The 22,500-nt window shown below is 45.2% G+C and overlaps 1 protein-coding gene across 2 annotated transcripts in view; it reads right to left on the reverse strand.

Annotated features, from left to right (window-relative positions):
* The window catches only part of col2a1b (collagen, type II, alpha 1b), an 89,998-nt gene that overhangs the window by 37,381 nt on the left and 30,117 nt on the right, over positions 1-22,500 (reverse strand). For both annotated transcript variants that reach the window (XM_045691949.2, XM_045691950.2), the window contains 13 exons: positions 19,227-19,280; positions 18,429-18,482; positions 17,625-17,678; positions 17,145-17,189; positions 16,898-16,951; positions 15,684-15,728; positions 12,083-12,136; positions 6,886-6,984; positions 6,580-6,624; positions 4,466-4,564; positions 4,192-4,245; positions 950-1,057; positions 479-532 (listed from right to left, as the gene is read on the reverse strand). In XM_045691949.2, the coding sequence (XP_045547905.2) occupies positions 479-532; positions 950-1,057; positions 4,192-4,245; positions 4,466-4,564; positions 6,580-6,624; positions 6,886-6,984; positions 12,083-12,136; positions 15,684-15,728; positions 16,898-16,951; positions 17,145-17,189; positions 17,625-17,678; positions 18,429-18,482; positions 19,227-19,280 (819 nt within the window). The remainder of the gene's footprint in view (positions 1-478; positions 533-949; positions 1,058-4,191; positions 4,246-4,465; positions 4,565-6,579; positions 6,625-6,885; positions 6,985-12,082; positions 12,137-15,683; positions 15,729-16,897; positions 16,952-17,144; positions 17,190-17,624; positions 17,679-18,428; positions 18,483-19,226; positions 19,281-22,500) is intronic.

The following is a 22,500-nucleotide window of genomic DNA, read 5'->3' on the forward strand; positions in this document are numbered from 1 at the left end:
AGTGGAATTACAGTTGACTCCACTGACGCCAATAGAAGCTCTGTGTTTCTTTGTGCCTCATCATTTTCTGTCATTCATAGCTGTGACTAAATATTGTCACAGAATATTTTAGTCAGATTGGGTTGCAATTGCCTAAGGATTCCAATATATCAGCGATTTGAGTCAGCGAGGAAGAATTGTCACTAATATTCAAACACAGGATGTTTAACTGGATTAAATGCTCGGCTGACTGTGTATATGACTCTGCAGTGCTGTGGACAAGTCTATCTTCCATGATCATCATGGTTTCAGATTTACAGCCATGTCACTGCTGACTCATGTATTATATCATTTATCTCTCTAGTCCTGCCAGTTTTAGAGTAACCTATTCAGTTGATGTGAATGTATCCTGTTCATTTTCTGTACCACAGCAGTTAGTTTCCCCCTCCCTTAACGATAAGCCCATCCCCCGGGACCACGTTGTCATGGTGACGCTCACCTTGGGACCAGCCAGGCCATCCTGACCTGGGAAACCACGGTTACCGGGGGCGCCCTAAACAAAAACAAAAAACAACAACAGGGTTCAGGGTTAGGACAGGAAGAAGAAAAGAAAAGAAAAAACGATTCAACATTTAACGCTGGGAGTGAGACCATGGTGTGTGATGAATATAAAATGGAACGGACAGCCCTTCCTGTGACCGTACGCAGGTATAGTAGCTGTTCGTGTCATTTCCTGTCAGTTTTACGGCATACAGAACACATAGCGCCTCGACAAGTGGTTTTGGAATGATAGGTGGCCGTGTGTATTCTGACAAGGTGATAACATGGGTGATAACATGGGTGACAACATGGGTGATAACATGGGTGGTAACATGGGTGATAACATGGGCGATAACATGGGTGATAACACGGGTGATAACACGGTGGTAACACGGGTGATAACATGGGTGATAACATGGGTGGTACTCACTCTCTCTCCGGGAGGTCCAAGAGGTCCAGCAGCGCCGGGCTCTCCTCTGGGTCCCCTCTTCCCTTCCTCTCCTGCAGGGCCAAGTGCTCCTTGGGGACCGGCTGGTCCCTAAACAAAAAACAACTGGATGTCAGTAATCACATTTAATCACATAGTCCAGTTTCAACTGTTCTACCTGAGGCTATGGAACTCTGACCTGTTCACCGGACGTGCTGCCTTGTCCCCGGACCTGCTGTTTTCAACTCTCTAGAGACAGCAGGAGCGGTAGAGATACTCTGAATGATCAGCTATGAAAAGCCAACTGACATTTACTCCTGAGGTGCTGACCTGTTGCACCCTCGACAACCACTGTGATTATTATTATTTGACCCTGCTGGTCATCTATGACCATTTGAACATCTTGGCCATGTTCTGTTATAATCTCCACCTCGCCACAGCCAGAAGAGGACTGGCCACCCCTCATAGCCTGGTTCCTCTCTAGGTTTCTTCCTAGGTTTTGGCCTTTCTAGGGAGTTTTTCCCAGCCACCGTGCTTCTACACCTGCATTACTTGCTGTTTGGGGTTTTAGGCTGGGTTTCTGTACAGCACTTTGAGATATCAGCTGATGTAATAAGGGCTTTATGAATACATTTGATTTGATTTAATATCCGTCATCTCTAAAATCAATCAATTAAATTGAAAGATTGTACTGCAAGATGACTTGAGGTTGAGGGCACTATAGCTAATATACTAAGAAGAGAGAGAAACTGTTCAAGGCTATGCTGATGTTAGGTGAAGCTGGGTGGGAAGACTCAACAAAAAGAGAAAGTGGGTTCTCTCTTATCATTAAGTAAGATCTCTGCAGCTTGGTAATGTAACGCCCTGGCCATAGAGAGGGTTTTTTGTTCTCTATTTTTGGTTAGGCCAGGGTGTGACATGGGTGGGCGTTCTAGGTTTCTTTTTCTATGTTGTTGGTTTTCTTTGTTTCGGCCGTGTGTGGCTCTCAATCAGGAACAGGTGTAGATCGTTGTTGCTGATTGGGAGTCATACATAGGCAGCCTGTTTTTCCTTTGGGGTTTGTGGGTGAATGTTTTCTGTCTAGTGTTTTGTTATTCCTGACAGAACTGTTTGGCTGTCATTTTCGTGTTTTCTTTTGCAAGTGTTCATTCGGTCATTAAAACCTTTCAAGATGAACACATCCTCCGCTGCACCTTGGTCTCATTCTGACGACGGCCGTTACAGATTCACCCACCAACAACGGACCAAGCAGCGTGAGAGGAAGGAGCAGAAGGTTCAGGATTATTGGCAGTGGGAGGAATTACTGGACGGAAAGGGACCATGGGCTCAAGCTGTGGTGTATCGCCGCCCGCAGTGGGAGATCGAGGCAGCAAAAGCTGAGAGGCGGTGGTATGAGGCAAGGGAGCGCAACAGGCACGAGAGGCAGCCCCCACATTTTTTTGGGGGGGGGGGGCACACGGGGAGTGTGGCAGAGCCAGGATGGAATTCTGGGCCAACTCCCCGTGCTTACCAGAAGCAGCGTGGTACTGGTCAGGCACCGTGTTATGCTGTGAAGCACACGGTGTCCCCAGTGTGCGCTCATAGCCCGGTGCGCTATAGGTCAGCCCCCTGCAAGTGCCATGCGAGTGTAGGCATCGTGCCAGGACGGATTGTGCCAGCTCTGCGCGTCTGGTCTCCAGTGCGCTGTTTCGGTCCAGGCTATCCTGCGCCGGCGCTGCGCACTGTGTCTCCAGGACGCTGGGAGGGTTCAGTTCTTCCTATGCCTGCGCTCCGCCCGTGCCGGGCAAGAGTGGGCATTCAGCCTGGAGTATGGGTGGCAAGCCTACGCACCAGAACTCCAGTGCTCCCCCACAGCCCGGTTTATCCTGTGCCTCCTCCTCGGACCAGGCCTCCAGTGGGTCTCTCCAGCCTGGTCTATCCTGTGCCTCCTCCCAGGACAAGGCCTCCAGTGGGTCTCCCCAGCCTGGTGAGTCCTGTGCCTGCGCCCAGAGCCAGGCCTCCTGCATGTCTCCCCAGCCTGGTGAATCCTGGGCCAGAGCCGCCAGAGTCGCCCGCCAGCCGGGCGCAGCCAGGGTCGCCCGCCAGTCCTCCAGCGCAGCCAGGGACGCCACCTAAGTGGGCTAAGCTGAGGGTGGAGCGGTGTCCACGTCCCGCACCAGAGCCGCCGCCGTAGGAAGGCCCACCCGGACCCTCCCCTTTAGAGTCAGGTTTTGCGGCCGGAGTCCGCACCTTTGGGGGGGAACTGTAACGCCCTGGCCATAGAGAGGGTTTTTTGTTCTCTATTTTTGGTTAGGCCAGGGTGTGACATGGGTGGGCATTCTAGGTTTCTTTTTCTATGTTGGTGGTTTTCTTTGTTTCGGCCGTGTATGGCTCTCAATCAGGAACAGGTGTAGATCGTTGTTGCTGATTGGGAGTCATACATAGGCAGCCTGTTTTTCCTTTGGGGTTTGTGGGTGAATGTTTTCTGTCTAGTGTTTTGTTATTCCTGACAGAACTGTTTGGCTGTCATTTTCGTGTTTTCTTTTGCAAGTGTTCATTCGGTCATTAAAACCTTTCAAGATGAACACATCCTCCGCTGCACCTTGGTCTCATTCTGACGACGGCCGTTACAGGTAAATACTTTCTGTAAGCAAAGCTGGCTCTCAATCTTTTTGATGAATTCTCATGATAAATAAGCCATCTTGATTTTCTTGCAGAAACTATCATAAAATGTTTTTCTGTTGCTTGCCTGGGCCATTAGTAGTCCTAATGCTGGATTGTTGAGCGGTAATAAATAAATAGGACTCCCCTGTGACCAGTTACAAACTCTGTTACCGTCTGGAAGAAATCTGGGATGCTCTCCATACTGTGTATGTGTTTCGTGGGGTGTTATGAACTCTTGGACCTTGTCCAGTATGTTGAGGGATTACTTAGGCTATCAGAGAGGAAGGACAAAAGAATGATGGAGACATACAAGAGAAAGACAGAGACACAGAGAGAGAGACAGAGAGAGAGAGACAAAGAGACAGAGAGAGACACAGAGATAGAGAGGCAGAGGCAGAGACATAGAGACAGAAAGAGAGACAGAGACACAGAGACCGAGAGAGACAGAGAGAGAGAGAGAGGCAGAGGCAGAGACATAGAGACAGAGAGACAGAGAGACAGAGACAGAGAGAGAGAGAGAGAGAGGCAGAGACAGCAACACAGACAGAGTTCAGACAAAAGCACAGTGGTAAGAGCAGCAGCTTGAAAATAATAACACTCACAAGCTCTCCCTTGGGTCCAGCCTCACCCTTGAAACCTGGGATACCGGGGTCACCCTAAAGAGGAAGACAAAAAACACATGGGTCATCATTACAGACCAATGAAGTACGATTACAACCATTGAAGTTGTATATTACTAGCTTTGAAATGCAAACTGAATCACACTACATAACAGTATTTTACTATACTACATATACCTCGTACCATCCCTGACATTCATTACATATTATAACAAGTTTGGAGAAACAGATTTGAGGAGAGACAGTTTGGACGTACAGATGTTCCCTTTGGTCCGAGAGGTCCAGTGGCTCCCTGGGGTCCTGGAGGGCCACGGGGCCCGGGGAAGCCAGGCGCGCCAGCGATACCAGGAGCACCCTGTAGTGGAGATATATCAATCACGTATCAATCAATCAATCGTCACGCTGAAATGATCAGGGAACACTAAACAGAGTAACACCATGATATTGAGATCTGAAAATAAAGTTGTTCACTGTAGCTTGTAGATCAATGAGGGGAAAAAAATCTATAACTTTATTTATCTAGGCTTTTAGATGTATGGCTCAAATCAAATCAAATGTTATTGGTCACATACACATGGTTAGCAGATGTTAATGTGAGTGCAGCAAAATGCTTGTGCTTCTAGTTCCGACAGTGCAGTAATATCTAACAAGTAATCTAACAATTCCACAACAACTACCTAATACACACAAATCTAAGTAAAGGAACGGAATAAGAAATATATACATATAAATATATGGCTTCAGTGTAACATGAGTTAGTGGGTGGATCAGGTGGGAGAGGTCCTTGAGCTACAGACATGCCTGGACCTTGATCTCACTCCTTCAATCCAGCGCCAAGTATCAGCTGCAGTCTGCTTGACTATTATGTAAGTGACAGATGTGTGTGTGTGTGTGTGTGTGTGTGTGTGTGTGTGTGTGTGTGTGTGTGTGTCTGGCCCATGTCTGGCCATAACTAACTCAAAGTGACATAACACACCTGACTGATTCTGATTTAAATGATTCTAATGGTCTCTTGTTCTAGGAGGAAGTTAGGACCAAGAGCTTTTCCTAACCACGTCACCTGATCAGGTAAATGGAAAAACTCTTGTTCAAAGTTTCTCCTGGTCAGGTAAGGACACATGGTTAGGAGAAACTCCTGGCCCTAGGCCTAGGATAACGGAGATGAGATTGCATCCACAATAAATACAAATTCCAGTGTCGAGGGTGGGCTTCATAATGTGGGAACTGCTGTCTATCTAAGGTTTTCAGACTGGACCAGTGGACCAGTCACAACAAGACTTCTAATATGTGGATTTCATATACTGTAGGAAACTCAGGGCCAATAGAGACAGCCTGGTTATCTCTGCAGATATCCTAGTAGTTTAGATATGACTGTCATGCCTGCTCCACTCCACCTCTCTGGGCGCTCGAGGGCACCAGGCTACCCATCATTACGTACACCTGTCACCATCATTACGCGCATCAGCGCAATATTGGACTCACCTGGACTCCTTCACTTTGTTGATTTCCCCTTCTATATCTGTCTGTTCCTCAGTTTGTTCCCCGTGTCAGCATTATTGTCATTACGTTTCCCCTTGTCCAGACGCTGTCCTTGTTTGTTTCATGTCGGTTATTTATTAAATGTTCACTCCCTGTACTTGCTTCTCATCTCCCAGCGTCTGTCCTTACAATGACCTCTATTCATAAACCATATTCTAGTACTAGCAGATCCCACACATTATTTAACTCTAATAAAAAGGAAGTTGATGTATAAAACGGAAGGTTATTTGACTTCATTGGAGATGACCCTGCCTTTACTGTGGACGTGGACTATATTTAGAGTATACTGCTGTAAAACAAATGTTATAAATGTTTATCCTATTTTACTGAAGCATTCTGATCTTGTATTATTTCTTATTGTTGTTGCATTGTGCAGAAGGAACCTGCAGGTAAGCATTTCATTAGAAAGCGTCTACCATGTGTATCCTGTACATACGACTACTAAAACTTGAAACCTTGAAACCTGACAGCAGTCACAATGTGAGAATAGTAGTAGGGCTATAAGATACAGAGACAGAGGAGAGAGGGAGGGAGACAGAGACAGGGGAGGGAGACAGAGACAGGGGAGAGAGGGAGGGAGACAGAGACAGGGGAGAGAGGGAGGGAGGGAGACAGGAGAAGAGGAGAGAGGGAGACAGGAGAAGAGGAGAGGGGGAGGGAGGGAGACAGAGACAGAGGAGAGAGGGAGGGAGACAGAGACAGAGGAGAGAGGGAGGGAGGGAGACAGGAGAAGAGGAGAGAGGGAGGGAGACAGAGACAAAGGAGAGAGGGAGACAGAGACGAGAGGGAGGGAGACAGAGAGACAGAGAAGAGGTTGTCTGGTATACTCACAGCTGATCCTTTAGATCCACCAATACCATCAGTACCAGGGTTACCCTGTAGGGAAGGACAGAGGAAGAACATACTAGTTAGAATGAGAGACATTCTTTCATATGGCCATATCTTATAGTACAATACTTAAGGTCATAGTTCAATCAGGAAAAGCCCTAGTCATGTGACTTGGAACACTGACACACAGGTTTATGGGGACACTCATGGGGACTGTTTAGGGACACTTATGTGGGGACACTGTTTTACAGGGACACTGTTTTATGGGGCCACTTTTTTTGTGGGGCCACTTTTTATGGGGACACTCACAGATGCACCGGCGGGTCCGGGAGATCCAGGGGTTCCTGACTCTCCACGGGGTCCCTGAGCGCCCTCAGGTCCACGAGCACCGGTGGGGCCAGCTTCTCCCTGGAGAGAAACAATCAATCAATAACACAACACTTCAATCAATCAATCAAACGAACAACCAATCGATCAATTTATCTATAAATTATTCAATAATCCAATAAATCATTAAATCAATCACACAAACAATCAATTGATCAATTATTCTATGAATGAATCAATAATCCAATCAGTCAGTCAGTCAGTAATGTATTAGACTGCATCATTTCAGTAAAGAGTCTCTATGAGCAAATTGACGATTCTGTTTGATTGGTTTTAGGATTTGCATGATGTCAAATAAACAAAGTTTATTAAAGTTTTCAAATCTTGTCAAAATTAAGTCAGAAGTGTTTAATCTTAATTGAAAAACCAAGTAGGTAATTTCCATACAAAGACTTTATAAAGTCTAGGTACTTTTATGGCAGACAAATGAAGTGAAGAGTAAAAGTGTTACAGCAACATTGGCTGCATTTGAATAAAAAGAAGAAACACTACTTTTGGCAAAATGAAATGAACCTTAACTTTTATGTGAAAGCTATTTTATGAGGGGCTGTGTGGAAAGTGCAGTAGCCAGAGCCACGTGTATAATGGTTTCCAGGCCTACTGGTCTAATGAAATAGAATGAGGAGCGTTATCCTGACTGAATATTGTCAGACAAGGCTCCGACCCTTTACTACAGACATCAACCAATCATAGCGCTGCGTAGTGAGGTCACAGCCTTTGGGAAACTGGGTGAATGAAATTAATGAAATTCCTAACTGTTGTTACCATGGTGTTTTGACTTAGTAGGATGACATAATATAAGTTGCATGTGTATAAGTGGTGGTAGAGAGATTGGTATTTTTGGCCTTGGATGTAGTCCATAATGTTTTTTTTTTTTTTTTTTAGGGAGGGGTTCAGCTTTAATATTTCAGATAGATTGTGTGTCACGTCCTGACCAGTAAAGGGGGTTATTTGTTATTGTAGTTTGGTCAGGGTGTGGCAGGGGGTGTTTGTTTTGTGTGTTTCGGGGTTTTTGATTTATGTTCTATATTTTCTATTTCTATGTTTATTCTAGTTTTCTATTTCTATGTTGTGTTTTTCAATGACCTCCAATTAGAGGCAGCTGGTTGTCGTTGTCTCTAATTGGAGGCCACATTTAAGTGTGTTCGTTTTCACTTGTGTTTGTGGGTGGTTGTTTCCAGTATCTGTGCACCTTACTGGACTGTTTTCGTCGTTTGTTTTGTTTAAGTGTTTTTCCTTTAATAAATAAGAAGATGAGCACTTTACCCGCTGCATTTTGGTCCACTCCTTACGACGACGGTGACATTGTGGTTCCATCAATGTAACGGTTTGCATCATTTCCAATCCCCCATATATTATATATCTATATATCTATATATCTATATATCTATATATATAAAATACATATTATATATATATACATTTTTTTTAAATAGATTTTCTTTTATTATTGTCCCCTAACCCTACCACCCCTCCCCTAACTGGAGTAAAGTAATTGACAACAACACTTAGGCTTCTACTTCCTGCTTATTACATACTATACGCATTTTACAGACACAGTATATTTTTACAATAGTTATCCCTTGTTTGTTTTTAGTCCCGTCCTTCAGCTACCCTCAACCCCTCCCATCTATCACTGAAGACCATCCAGTTTGATTTCTATTTGCCATATATTTTTTAACTGTGCTGTTTAACAAACGTTCTGAACCTATATACATTTTACGGACAAAGTATATTTTACATGAGTTATCTTGTTGTTATTAGTCCCACCCTTCGGTAGTCCATAATGTTACTGTCCCTGCCTGATAGTCTAGGGCAGGCAGAGCCATTGGCTGTACATGGGCACGCAGGGAACAATTAAACATGCTTTTCCTTTGTAGAAAACTTATACTCATATTCAAACCAATAGATGATACACACACACACACACACACACACACACACACACACACACCATGTCAATGCTTTTAAATGTATGTAAATTGTTAAGTCTTTTGTCTGTAATGTCTTCTTCATTATGTGTCGGACCCAGTAAGACTAGCTGTCTCCATTGGCGTCTTCTAATGGGGATCGTAATAAATCAAATCAAACCAACGTAGTGTTAATGAATACATGTCTTTGGGTATCCTGAATTTACATGTTAGACAAGCTGAGGATACGTCATCTCATTCAGCCTTTAATTTAACCAGGAAAGACCCTCGAGGTTAGAAAACTCTTTTTGCGAGGACGACCCGAGTTTTATTAGCAGAGCGCAGTAGGAATTAACAGGTAAACTTAAACCTGACTGTTTATAGATTTTCTGGAGGGTTCTAGAGGTCCACCACATGGCCAAAAGTATGTGGACACCTGCTCATCGAACATCTCATTCCAAAATCCTGGGCATTAATATGGAGTTGGTCACCCACCACTTTGCTGCTGTAACAGCCTCCACTCTTCTGGGAAGGTTTTCCACTAGATGCTGGAACATTGCTGTGGGGGATTTGCTTCCATTCAGCCACAAGAGCATTAGTGAGGTCGGGCACTGATGTTGGGCGATTAGGCCTGGCTAGCAGTCAGCGTTCCGAATCATCCCAAAGGTGTTCGATGGGGTTGAGGTCAGGGCTCTGTGCAGACCACATACTTTTGTATATATAGTGTAACACACTGTCGTTCTGGGTCAAGTTACTGTCTCGCTGTGTGTTTTTTTAACATTAGCCACACACACAGTCACACGCACACACACACGCGCACGCACACACACACACACACACACACACACACACAGACACACACACACACACACACACAGACACACACACACAGCCCCCAGATCCTTTGGCATCTGTCTCTAGTCATGAAGCAGTTCGTCCAAGGCCTTCTCTTCTCACAGGGGTTTTGGTCTGTAAATATGCTCAGGACAGGGTGTCCTTTATAGAGTTCAGATAGAGCCTCTGTCTCTGGTTATAATGAGGTTAAAGGTCATGAAGTTATTCACATGATTAGGGTTGCAAAGGGAGGGTATATTACTGGAAACTTTCAAGGTTTACTTTTAAAACTACCAGAATGTTGGTATCTTTCAAGGATTTTATGTAATTTATCACAAGACATCTAGTGGCCCTTTTGGGTCCTTCAGATTTAAACAAGTGCCCCTCTGTGTGGCCTTATCAAACATATAATATATTAAATTATGAAATAAGATTTTTTGTTAAAAAAAAAAAAAGCTGTAAAACATTTTTCAAAATATAAACCATCAACTTAGTCAATATGGTGTTTCATATTCTATCACTTTTTTTACACTCTTTTACACTCTTTTACACTCTTTTAGTATGTCAACATGCATTTGTTGTCAAACTGGTGGCAGTTGTGAAGAAAGTCAATCATTGTAAGAGTTGCAGAGTTCATTTAAAATAATGCCATTGTTGATTAGATGTTTTTTTTTCATTAATTAGTCTATTTTCTATTGAACATATGGTCTATTTACTAGAAACTCATGGACAATATGGACACAGATATATATTTAATATATATATATGTATGAATACATGTTTTAAAGTTATTCAAGTATAAATCACCAAAGTTACAATAGATGGACATACATTTTCTGTTATTTACCAAAATTACTGAAGTTTCCGGTAACTTTGGTAAGCAACCCTAGTCCTATAGCTGAATCCTTAAATGATTTCCCTGACTGGGAGAGACTGAGACAGACGACAGATGAAAGTGAAACCAGCAGTACAGCATGGGATCTATAGACTTCAGGCAGTACACACACACCACACACACACACACACACACACACACACACACACACACACACACACACACACACACACACACACACACACACACACACACACACAAGTTATCGTTCAGAAGGAATGAATCAGTCCCAAGCGGAGAGAGAGAGAGAGAAAAAACAACACACGCAAAAAAGCCTTCCTTGACGTAGAGAGAGAGAGAGAGAGAGTGAGAGAGAGAGAGAGAGAGAGAGAGAGTTAGAGAGAGTTAGAGAGAGAGAGAGAGTTAGAGAGAGAGAGAGAGTTAGAGAGAGAGTTAGAGAGAGAGAGAGAGTTAGAGAGAGAGGGAGAGAGAGAGAGAGAGAGAGTTAGAGAGAGAGTTAGAGAGAGAGAGTTAGAGAGAGAGAGAGAGAGAGTTAGAGAGAGAGGGAGAGAGAGAGAGAGAGAGAGAGAGAGTTAGAGAGAGAGTTAGAGAGAGAGAGTTAGAGAGAGAGAGAGAGTTAGAGAGAGAGGGAGAGAGAGAGGGGGGAGAGAGAGAGAGAGAGTTAGAGAGAGAGTTAGAGAGAGAGAGAGAGTTAGAGAGAGAGAGAGAGTTAGAGAGAGAGGGAGAGAGAGAGAGAGAGTTAGAGAGAGAGTTAGAGAGAGAGAGAGAGTTAGAGAGAGAGAGTTAGAGAGAGAGAGAGAGAGTTAGAGAGAGTTAGAGAGTTAGAGAGAGTTAGAGAGAGAGAGAGAGTTAGAGAGATAGTTAGAGAGAGAGAGAGAGTTAGAGAGAGAGTTAGAGAGTTAGAGAGAGAGAGTTAGAGAGAGAGAGAGAGAGAGAGAGAGAGTTAGAGAGAGAGAGAGGGGGAGAGAGAGAGAGGGGGAGAGAGAGAGAGAGAGAGAGAGAGAGAGAGAGAGAGTTAGAGAGAGAGAGTTAGAGAGAGAGAGAGAGAGTTAGAGAGAGAGAGAGAGAGAGAGAGAGAGAGAGAGAGAGAGTTAGAGAGTTAGAGAGAGTTAGAGAGAGAGAGAGAGTTAGAGAGAGAGAGAGAGTTAGAGAGAGAGAGAGAGAGAGAGAGGGAGAGAGAGAGGGGGGGGGAGAGAGAGAGAGAGTTAGAGAGAGAGTTAGAGAGAGAGAGAGAGTTAGAGAGAGAGAGTTAGAGAGAGAGAGAGAGAGAGAGAGAGAGAGGGGGGTTGGAGAGAGAGTTAGAGAGTTAGAGAGAGAGTTAGAGAGAGAGAGAGAGAGAGAGAGAGAGAGAGAGTGAGAGAGTTAGAGAGTTAGAGAGAGAGTTAGAGAGAGAGAGAGAGAGAGAGAGAGAGAGAGAGAGAGTGAGAGAGTTAGAGAGTTAGAGAGAGAGTTAGAGAGAGAGAGAGAGAGAGAGAGAGAGAGAGAGGGGGGGGTAGAAGGGTGAAGATCAGTGACATACCTTAGAACCTGGAGAGCCGGGGAAGCCTGGAGCACCAGCAGGACCAACTGGGCCCTATAGAGAGAGAGGTGTGGAGAGAGGGGAGGGGGAGAGGTGAGGAGTGTGGGCAGGGAGGGGAGGGAAAGGGAGAAGAGAGGGAAGGGAGAGAGAGCGGAAAGAAGGGAGTGAGTCAACAGACACTGCTGCCACCGCAAGTGCATCCAGGTGTATTGCAATCACATTTCTGATGAGACATTTAGGGCCGGGTTTCCTGGACACAGATTAAGCCCAGTGGTAGATTAATAAGCACTTTTAATAAATACTTGAATTGTGTATGCTTTTTAGTCTAGGACTACACTTAATCTGTGCCTGGGAAACTGGCCCATAGTACACCTACACTGAGTACACAAAACATTAGGAACACCTTACTAACAAAGGTCATGTGGTTTGGTAAGACGAATGCCCCTCTCCCCACAGGTGTGATTACTAGCTCTGAGGGTTTAGAGCTTGAGGTAGTCACCTCTTACAAGTACTTGGGAGTACGGCTAGACGTTGCACTGTCCTTCTCTCAGCGCATAGCAAAGCTGCAGGCTAAAGTTAAATCTAGACTTGGTTTCCTCTATCGTAATCGCTCCTCTTTCACCCCAGCTGCCAAACTAACCCTGATTCAGATGACCATCCTACCCATGCTAGATTACGGAGACATCATTTATAGACGGGCAGGTAAGGGTGCTCTCGAGCGGCTAGATGTTCTTTACCATCCGGCCATCAGATTTGCCACCAATGCTCCTTATAGGACACATCACTGCACTCTATACTCTTCTGTAAACTGGTCATCTCTGTATACCCGTCGCAAGACCCACTGGTTGATGCCTGTTTATAAAACCCTCTTAGGCCTCCCTCCCCCCTATCTGAGATATCTACTGCAGCCCTCATCCTCCACATACAACACCCGTTCTGCCAGTCACATTCTGTTAAATGTCCCCAAAGCACACACATCCCTGGGTCGCTCCTCTCTTCAGTTCGCTGCAGCTAGCGACTGGAACGAGCTGCAACAAACACTCAAACTGGACAGTTTTATCTCAATCTCTTCATTCAAAGACTCAACCATGGACACTCTTACTGACAGTTGTGGCTGCTTTGTGTGATGTATTGTTGTCTCTACCTTCTTGCCCTTTGTGCTGTTGTCTGTGAACAACAATGTTTGTACCATGTTTTGTGCTGCTACCATGTTGTTGTCATGTTGTGTTGCTACCATGCTGTGTTGTCATGTGGTGGTGTTTATGTGGTGTTCTGTTGTTTCTCTTGTTGTGATGTGTGTTTTGTCCTATATTTATATTGTATTTATTTATTTATTTAATCCCAGGCCCCCGTCCCTGCAGGATGCCTTTTGCCTTTTGGTAGGCCGTCATTGTAAATAATAATTTGTTCTTAACTGACTTTCCTAGTTAAATAAAGGTTAAATAAAAAATATATATATTGAGTTGCATCCGCTTTTGCCCTCAGAACAGCCTCAATTCATCGGAGCATGGACTGTACAAGGTGTTGAAAGCGTTCCACAGGGATGCTGGCCCATGTTGACTCCAATGCTTCCCACAGTTGTGTCAAGTTGTCTGGATGTCCTTTAGGTAGTGGACCATTCTTGATACACTGGAAACTGTTGAGTGTGAAAAACCCAACAGTGTTGCAGTTCTTGACACAAACCAGTGTGCCTGGCACCTACTACCATACCCTGTTTAAAGGCACTTCAATGTCTTGTCTTGCCCATTCACCCTCTGAATGACACACATACACAATCCATGTCTCAATTGTCTCATGGCTTAAAAATCCTTATTTATCCTGTCTCCTCACCTTCATCTACACTGAATGAAGGGGATTTAACAAGTGACATCAATAAGGGATCATAACTTTCACCTGGATTCACCTGGTCAGTCTGTATCATGGAAAGAGCAGTTCCTAATGTTTTGTAGACTCAGTATATATATATATATATATATATATATATATATATATATACTGCTCAAAAAAATAAAGGGAACACTTAAACAACACATCCTAGATCTGAATGAAATAAATAATCTTATTCAATATTTTTTTCTTTACATAGTTGAATGTGCTGACAACAAAAATAATCAATGGAAATCCAATTTATCAACCCATGGAGGTCTGGATTTGGAGTCACACTCAAAATTAAAGTGGAAAACCACACCACAGGCTGATCCAACTTTGATGTAATGTCCTTAAAACAAGTCAAAATGAGGCTCAGTAGTGTGTGTGGCCTCCACGTGCCTGTATGACCTCCCTACAACGCCTGGGCATGCTCCTGATGAGGTGGCGGATGGTCTCTTGAGGGATCTCCTCCCAGACCTGGACTAAAGCATCTGCCAACTCCTGGACAGTCTGTGGTGCAACGTGGCGTTGGTGGATGGAGCGAGACATGATGTCCCAGATGTGCTCAATTGGATTCAGGTCTGGGGAACAGGCGGGCCAGTCCATAACATCAATGCCTTCCTCTTGCAGGAACTGCTGACACACTCCAGCCACATGAGGTCTAGCATTGTCTTGCATTAGGAGGAACCCAGGGCCAACCGCACCAGCATATGGTCTCACAAGGGGTCTGAGGATCACATCTCGGTACCTAATGGCAGTCAGGCTACCTCTGGCGAGCACATGGAGGGCTGTGCGGCCCCCCAAAGAAATGCCACCCCACACCATGACTGACCCACCAACAAACCGGTCATGCTGGAGGATGTTGCAGGCAGCAGAACGTTCTCCACGGCGTCTCCAGACTCTGTCATGTCTGTCACGTGCTCAGTGTGAACCTGCTTTCATCTGTGAAGAGCACAGGGCGCCAGTGGCGAATTTGCCAATCTTAGTGTTCTCTGACAAATGCCAAACGTCCTGCACGGTGTTGGGCTGTAAGCACAACCCCCACCTGTGGACGTCGGGCCGTCATACCACCCTCATGGAGTCTGTTTCTGATCGTTTGAGCAGACACATGCACATTTGTGGCCTGCTGGAGGTCATTTTGCAGGGCTCTGGCAGTGCTTCTCCTGCTCCTCCTTGCACAAAGGCGGAGGTAGCGGTCCTGCTGCTAGGTTGTTGCCCTCCTACGGCCTCCTCCACGTCTCCTGATGTACTGGCCTGTCTCCTGGTAGCGCCTCCATACTCTGGATACTACGCTGACAGACACAGCAAACCTTCTTGCCACAGCTCGTATTGATGTGCCATCCTGGATGAGCTGCACTACCTGAGCCACTTGTGTGGGTTGTAGACTCCGTCTCATGCTACCACTAGAGTGAAAGCACCGCCAGCATTCAAAAGTGACCAAAACATCAGCCAGGAAGCATAGGAACTGAGAAGTGGTCTGTGCAGAACCACTCCTTTATTGGGGCTGTCTTGCTAATTGCCTATAATTTCCACCTGTTGTCTATTCCATTTGCACAACAGCATGTGAAATTTATTGTCAATCAGTGTTGCTTCCTAAGTGGACAGTTTGATTTCACAGAAGTGTGATTGACTAGGAGTTACATTTGTGTTGTTTAAGTGTTCCCTTTATTTTTTTGAGCAGTGTATATACTGTATAGTGAAATGAAACAATGAATAAACCTATAAGACTTACGGGAGGACCAGCAGGGCCAGACAGACCGTCATTACCACGAGCGCCCTAGACAGAAGAAAGACAAGATACTGTCACCACACAGCAGAGAACCAGCTCAATAACATATACTGAGACATAATGATCGATGTCATGACGTCAAATTATCATTCAATAATAATTGTATGCAACAGAGAGATAGCTATAAGCCAGCTAAAGTTCTCTCTCTGTCTGTGTTTTGACTTTGAGGTTCAGGTCCTTCACTTTCACTTTCCTAACTGTGAGGTTACTACGGCCTGTTGAGGTAAGGCCTGACATCTGTGATCAATGGGTCTGGGTACGGATCTGGGACTGGTATGAGTGGAGACCATGGCCGTGTTACACGGTTCTGGGAGCTCTATTTTCAGTTCTAGAATGAGTCCTAAGCAGGAGGTTACAAACTGAGTTCTAGGGGGGAGTTCTAGAATGAGTCCTAAGCAGGAGGTTACAGACTGAGTTCTAGGGGGGAGTTCTAGAATGAGTTCTAAGCAGGAGGTTACAGACTGAGTCCTAGGGGGGAGTTCTAGAATGAGTCCTAAGCAGGAGGTTACAGACTGAGTCCTAGGGGGCCAGTTCTAGAATGAGTTCTAAGCAGGAGGTTACAGACTGAGTTCTAGGGGGGAGTTCTAGAATGAGTTCTAAGCAGGAGGTTACAGGCTGAGTTCTAGGGGGCCAGTTCTAGAATGAGTTCTAAGCAGGAGGTTACAGACTGAGTTCTAGGGGGCCAGTTCTAGAATGAGTCCTAAGCAGGAGGTTACAGGCTGAGTTCTAGGGGGGAGTTCTAGAATGAGTTCTAAGCAGGAGGTTACAGACTGAGTTCTAGGGGGGAGTTCTAGAATGAGTTCTAAGCAGGAAGTTACAGGCTGAGTTCTAGGGGGGAGTTCTAGAATGAGTTCTAAGCAGGAGGTTACAGGCTGAGTCCTAGGGGGGAGTTCTAGAATGAGTTCTAAGCAGGAGGTTACAGGCTGAGTTCTAGGGGGGAGTTCTAGAATGAGTTCTAAGCAGGAGGTTACAGGCTGAGTCCTAGGGGGGAGTTCTAGAATGAGTTCTAAGCAGGAAGTTACAGGCTGAGTTCTAGGGGGGAGTTCTAGAATGAGTTCTAAGCAGGAAGTTACAGGCTGAGTTCTAGGGGGGAGTTCTAGAATGAGTTCTAAGCAGGAGGTTACAGGCTGAGTCCTAGGCCAGGAGAAGGTACTTACAGCAGAACCAGAGGGTCCGGGACGACCTCTCTCACCGGGCAGACCACGTGGTCCCTTTAGAGCGGGAGAGAGAGAGAGAGAGAGAGAGGAGCACAGGTAAACAGGATTATCTGTACAACTGATCAGTAACATATCAGATATTGTATATCTTATGTGTGGCAGATCTATTGAGAGTAGTTCTCAGTCTACAGGAGCTAATCAATGTGACAGATACAGTATGCTGCATCACTTCTGCATCTGTACTCACCATTGGTCCAGGAGCGCCATTCTCACCGGGAGCACCAGACTCACCCTACAACAGAGAACAGAACAGAGAGAGAGAGAGAGAGAGAAAGAGAAAGCGAAAGAGAGAGAAAGACAGAGAGAGTAGAGAGAGAGAGACAGAGAGAGACAGAGAGAGACAGAGAGACAGAGAGAGAGACAGAGAGAGAGAGAGAGAGAGAGAGAGAGAGAGAGAGAGAGAGAGAGAGAGAGAGAGAGAGAGAGAGAGCAAAAAGGGAGACAGTTCAAGAGATGTTTCCGGTACAGAAGAGAAGTTTAGACAGGTCTCCCAACATGACAAACAGACAAGAAAGTAAACCAGGATATGTGTGAGATTAAAATAAGAGAGAGAGAGAGAGAGAGAGAGAGAGAGAGAGAGAGAGAGAGAGGAGAGAGAGAGAGAGAGAGAGAGAGAGGAGAGAGAGAGAGAGAGAGAGAGAGGATTCTGTTGTAGAGTCCTTCCCACCTTAGAACCAGCAGCTCCACCCTCTCCCTTGAGTCCATCAAGACCTGGATAGCCCTGGAAACAGGAGATACAGACAATATCATGAGAGCAGGACTTTGTGACATCGGCTGATGTAAAAATGGCTTTATAAAATACATTTGATTTGACTGATGAGAGCCAAGAGTCAAAAGCAGTGAAGGATTATTCATAGCATCTTTACTGGCTCATTGACCGGATGATGTGGCAGCAGCAGAACAACAGAAAACATACAATGACACTAAAATCAGCTAGACAGGAAAGAACACATTTGAAGATGCCATATTACATATTAGTGCCAGCAGCATACAGTACCACCGGACATCCCACTGCTGGCTTGCCTCTGAGGCTAAGCAGGGTTGGTCCCTGGATGGGAGACCAGATGCTGCTGGAAGTGGTGCCCGAGGGCAGGTAGGAGGCACTCTTTCCTCTGCCCCAGGGCATTGGGGACATTGCCCTGTGTAGGTTGCTGTCTTTCGGATGGGACGTTAAACGTGTGTCCTGACTCTCTGTGGTCACTAAAGATCCCATGTTACTTATCATAAGATTAAGAGTAGGGTGTTAACCCCCGGTGTCCTAGCTAAATTCAGAATCTGGCTACCTAATCATCCCCAGCTTCCAATTGGCTCACTCATCCCCCCCCCCCCCCCCCCCCCCCTCCTCTCCTCTGTAACTATTCCCCAGATCGTTGCTGTAAATGAGAATGTGTTCTCAGTCAACTTACCTGGTAAAGTAAAGGTTAAATAAAAAGTGTATATTTGGTATTATCATTCCTATGACATCACTCACTCTGTGCCCCTTGATTCCAGGCAGACCGGGAGTTCCTGGGAATCCACGAGTTCCCTGTTGTAGAGAAGAAAAGAGAATAACATTCAAAAAAAGAGAGAGAGAGAAAGATAGATGGAGAGATGAGAGAGAATTAAATGATTATTCAGTTATTCTCAGGATCTGGTTTCCTGCTCTGGTATGGTCTGGTTTAGAGCCAGGCATATGATGTCCAGAGGGGCCAGAGGGCCAGGTGACATCAGGGTTGACTTAGTAGAGGACAGCTCTTTCTCTCTTCGTCTTGTCTGACCGAATCATCTTGGAGAGTCTTCTAACGGGACTGTATCTGACTGAATCATTTTAGGGAGTCTTCTAACTGGACTGTATCTGACTGAATCATCTTAGGGAGTCTTCTAACTGGACTGTATCTGACTGAATCATCTTAGGGAGTCTTCTAACTGGACTGTATCTGACTGAATCATTTTAGGGAGTCTTCTAACTGGACTGTATCTGACTGATTCATCTTGGAGAGTCTTCTAACTCAACTGTATCTGACTGAATCATCTTAGAGAGTCTTCTAACTCAACTGTATCTGACTGAATCATCTTAGAGAGTCTTCTAACTGTAGATGGTATGCCAGTTATGTCTGTCAAATACTCTTCTCTTCTTGACTGATCATATTAGGATAGAATGTGTGTACAAATGCAATAACTGAGGCAGAATGAATAAGTAGTGAGATAAACTGTGAGTAGATAAATGAACAGATATATTAACAGATTCATGAATCAATAACAGATAACAAAGAGATAAATGAAACCATACCTGAGGACCAGAAGGCCCACGTTCACCACCTTTGCCAGGTTTGCCAGCCTCACCCTACAGCAGAGACAGGACGGAAGGGAGAAGAGGGCCAGTAGGCCAGTTAGTTACAATATTGAATGAAAGAAGAAAAAAATACAATACATAAATAGTAAAAGATAAAAAAATAACATGTTTTTAATCAATCAATAAATAATTTACATATTTAGGTTTTCATGCTAATTAGTTCCCCCCAAGGCAGAAATTGAAATTCAATTAGAAAACAGTGCATCCTGGGGGATAGACGGATACACGACTGCTGATTCAGTCTGATACCACCTAGTGGCTAAATGGAGGAATTGCATTTCAAATATTAATTTTCAATTTCTTTACCCTCCCTAACTGCATATCTATTTATAACAATTATAATGGAGGATTTACACATAGTAGCCATAAGACAATGCATTGAACAAGACACAGAAAGGGACAGTACACAGTAAATCAAGGATAGTTGAAATCACAGTGTTAAAAAAATGTTGGGATAAATTGTCTCTACTTAGAGTCCTAGAGTTAGTGTTGATTACTGGAGTTGATTGAGACGGTGTATATTTAACTTCATTAAGAGAAACCAGAGACAGGGAGTTACATCTATGGAGTTATCCACAGATGTGTGACAGGCCTCAATGGCAATATTTTCCCAGGATGCTATGTTGCAGGTTGATTTTCTAAAATGTTTATTTTGGCATGTACATTGATTGTTTTTGATCTTATGCTACACAACGTTGAGAAACATTTTTCCCTAAACTAATCCAATCTGTATGTGATTTGGATTTATTGCAACCGTTAGTGAGATAGTTATTGTAATTGACATGGTGTAGGTAGGTCTACATTTACAACAATGTCTTCCCTACTCTGACAGACATATTAAATGCTGGTTTGTGGGACCATATAAATCCCTGTTAGATTCAACTTGCAGGAAGATCTAACAGCGATTGGATATCACATAGCAAAGCACCATAATGTGACATGTTAAGACATATTCAAATAAGGCTTTACATTCTTACAACTCAAAGGGTGTTGAACTCTGCTGGAATTCATTGTTAATTCAAAACAACACATACAAAAGTAAAATGGCAGTTAAAGTTGAATTTAAGCAACTCTTTGTGAATTGGATATTTACTCCATTTAGTGTCATTTTAACTCCCCTAAAAAATTAACACCATGACCAGAGTAATTTTAACACAAAAAGGGTGTGGGACCAATATAAACCCCAAAACAGTGTTACATTTGACTCCATAGGAGTTGAATTAAGTCTTGCGATTCTACTGTGTACAGGAGTCAGTTACTGGTGAAGATGGGATATGGTGGTGGGTTGGTGGTGAAGATGGGATATGGTGGTGGGTTGGTGGGAACAATGGGATATGGTGAAGATGGGATATGGTGGTGGGTTGGTGGGGATGATGGGATATGGTGAAGATGGGATATGGTGGTGGGTTGGTGGGGACGATGGGATATGGTGGTGGGTTGGTAGGGACGATGGGATATGGTGAAGATGGGATATGGTGGTGGGTTGGTGGGGATGATGGGATATGGTGGTGGGTTGGTGGGGATGATGGGATATGGTGAAGATGGGATATGGTGGTGGGTTGGTGGGGATGATGGGATATGGTGGTGGGTTGGTGGGGATGATGGGATATGGTGAAGATGGGATATGGTGGTGGGTTGGTGGGGACGATGGGATATGGTGGTGGGTTGGTGGGGAAGATGGGATATGGTGGTGGGTTGGTGGGAACGATGGGATATGGTGGTGGGTTGGTGGGGATGATGGGATATGGTGGTGGGTTGGTGGGGATGATGGGATATGGTGAAGATGGGATATGGTGGTGGGTTGGTGGGGATGATGGGATATGGTGGTGGGTTGGTGGGGATGATGGGATATGGTGAAGATGGGATATGGTGGTGGGTTGGTGGGGAAGATGGGATATGGTGGTGGGTTGGTGGGGAAGTGTAACGCCCTGGCCATAGAGAGGGGTTTTTTGTTCTTTATTTTGGTTAGGCCAGGGTGTTACATTGGGTGGGCGTTCTATGTTCCTTTTTCTATGTTTTGGTATTTCTTTGTTTTGGGCCATGTGTGTGGCTCCCAATCAGGCACAGCTGAAGCTCGTTGCTGCTGATTGGGAGTCACACATAAGGAGCATGTTTTTCCTTTGGGTTTTGTGGGTAATTGTTTCTTGTTTAGTGTGGTTGCACCTGACAGGACTGTTGGCTGTCAGTTTCCTTGTTTTTGTATAGTGTTCTTTCCAATTAAATTGAAGGATGAATACTAACTCTGCTGCATTTTGGTCCTTTCCTGAAGACAGCCCTTACAGGAAGATGGGATATGGTGGTGGGTTGGTGGGAACGATGGGATATGGTGGTGGGTTGGTGGGACGATGGGATATGGTGGTGGGTTGGTGGGAACGATGGGATATGGTGGTGGGTTGGTGGGGACGATGGGATATGGTGGTGGGTTGGTGGGAACGATGGGATATGGTGGTGGGTTGGTGGTGAAGATGGGATATGGTCGTGGGTTGGTGGGGACGATGGGATATGGTGGTGGGTTGGTGGGGACGATGGGATATGGTGGTGGGTTGGTGGGGACGATGGGATATGGTGGTGGGTTGGTGGGGACGATGGGATATGGTGAAGATGGGATATGGTGGTGGGTTGGTGGGGACGATGGGATATGGTGGTGGGTTGGTGGGAACGATGGGATATGGTGGTGGGTTGGTGGGGAAGATGGGATATGGTGGTGGGTTGGTGGGGACGATGGGATATGGTGGTGGGTTGGTGGGAACGATGGGATATGGTGGTGGGTTGGTGGGGAAGATGGGATATGGTGGTGGGTTGGTGGGAACGATGGGATATGGTGGTGGGTTGGTGGGACGATGGGATATGGTGGTGGGTTGGTGGGAACGATGGGATATGGTGGTGGGTTGGTGGTGAAGATGGGATATGGTGGTGGGTTGGTGGGGACGATGGGATATGGTGGTGGGTTGGTGGGGACGATGGGATATGGTGGTGGGTTGGTGGGGACGATGGGATATGGTGGTGGGTTGGTGGGGACGATGGGATATGGTGAAGATGGGATATGGTGGTGGGTTGGTGGGGACGATGGGATATGGTGGTGGGTTGGTGGGAACGATGGGATATGGTGGTGGGTTGGTGGGAACGATGGGATATGGTGGTGGGTTGGTGGGGAAGATGGGATATGGTGGTGGGTTGGTGGTGAAGATAGGATATGGTGGTGGGTTTACTG

This window comes from Salmo salar, chromosome 12, assembly GCF_965601325.2.
Source record: "Salmo salar chromosome 12, fSalSal1, whole genome shotgun sequence".
Classification (NCBI taxonomy): domain Eukaryota; kingdom Metazoa; phylum Chordata; class Actinopteri; order Salmoniformes; family Salmonidae; genus Salmo; species Salmo salar.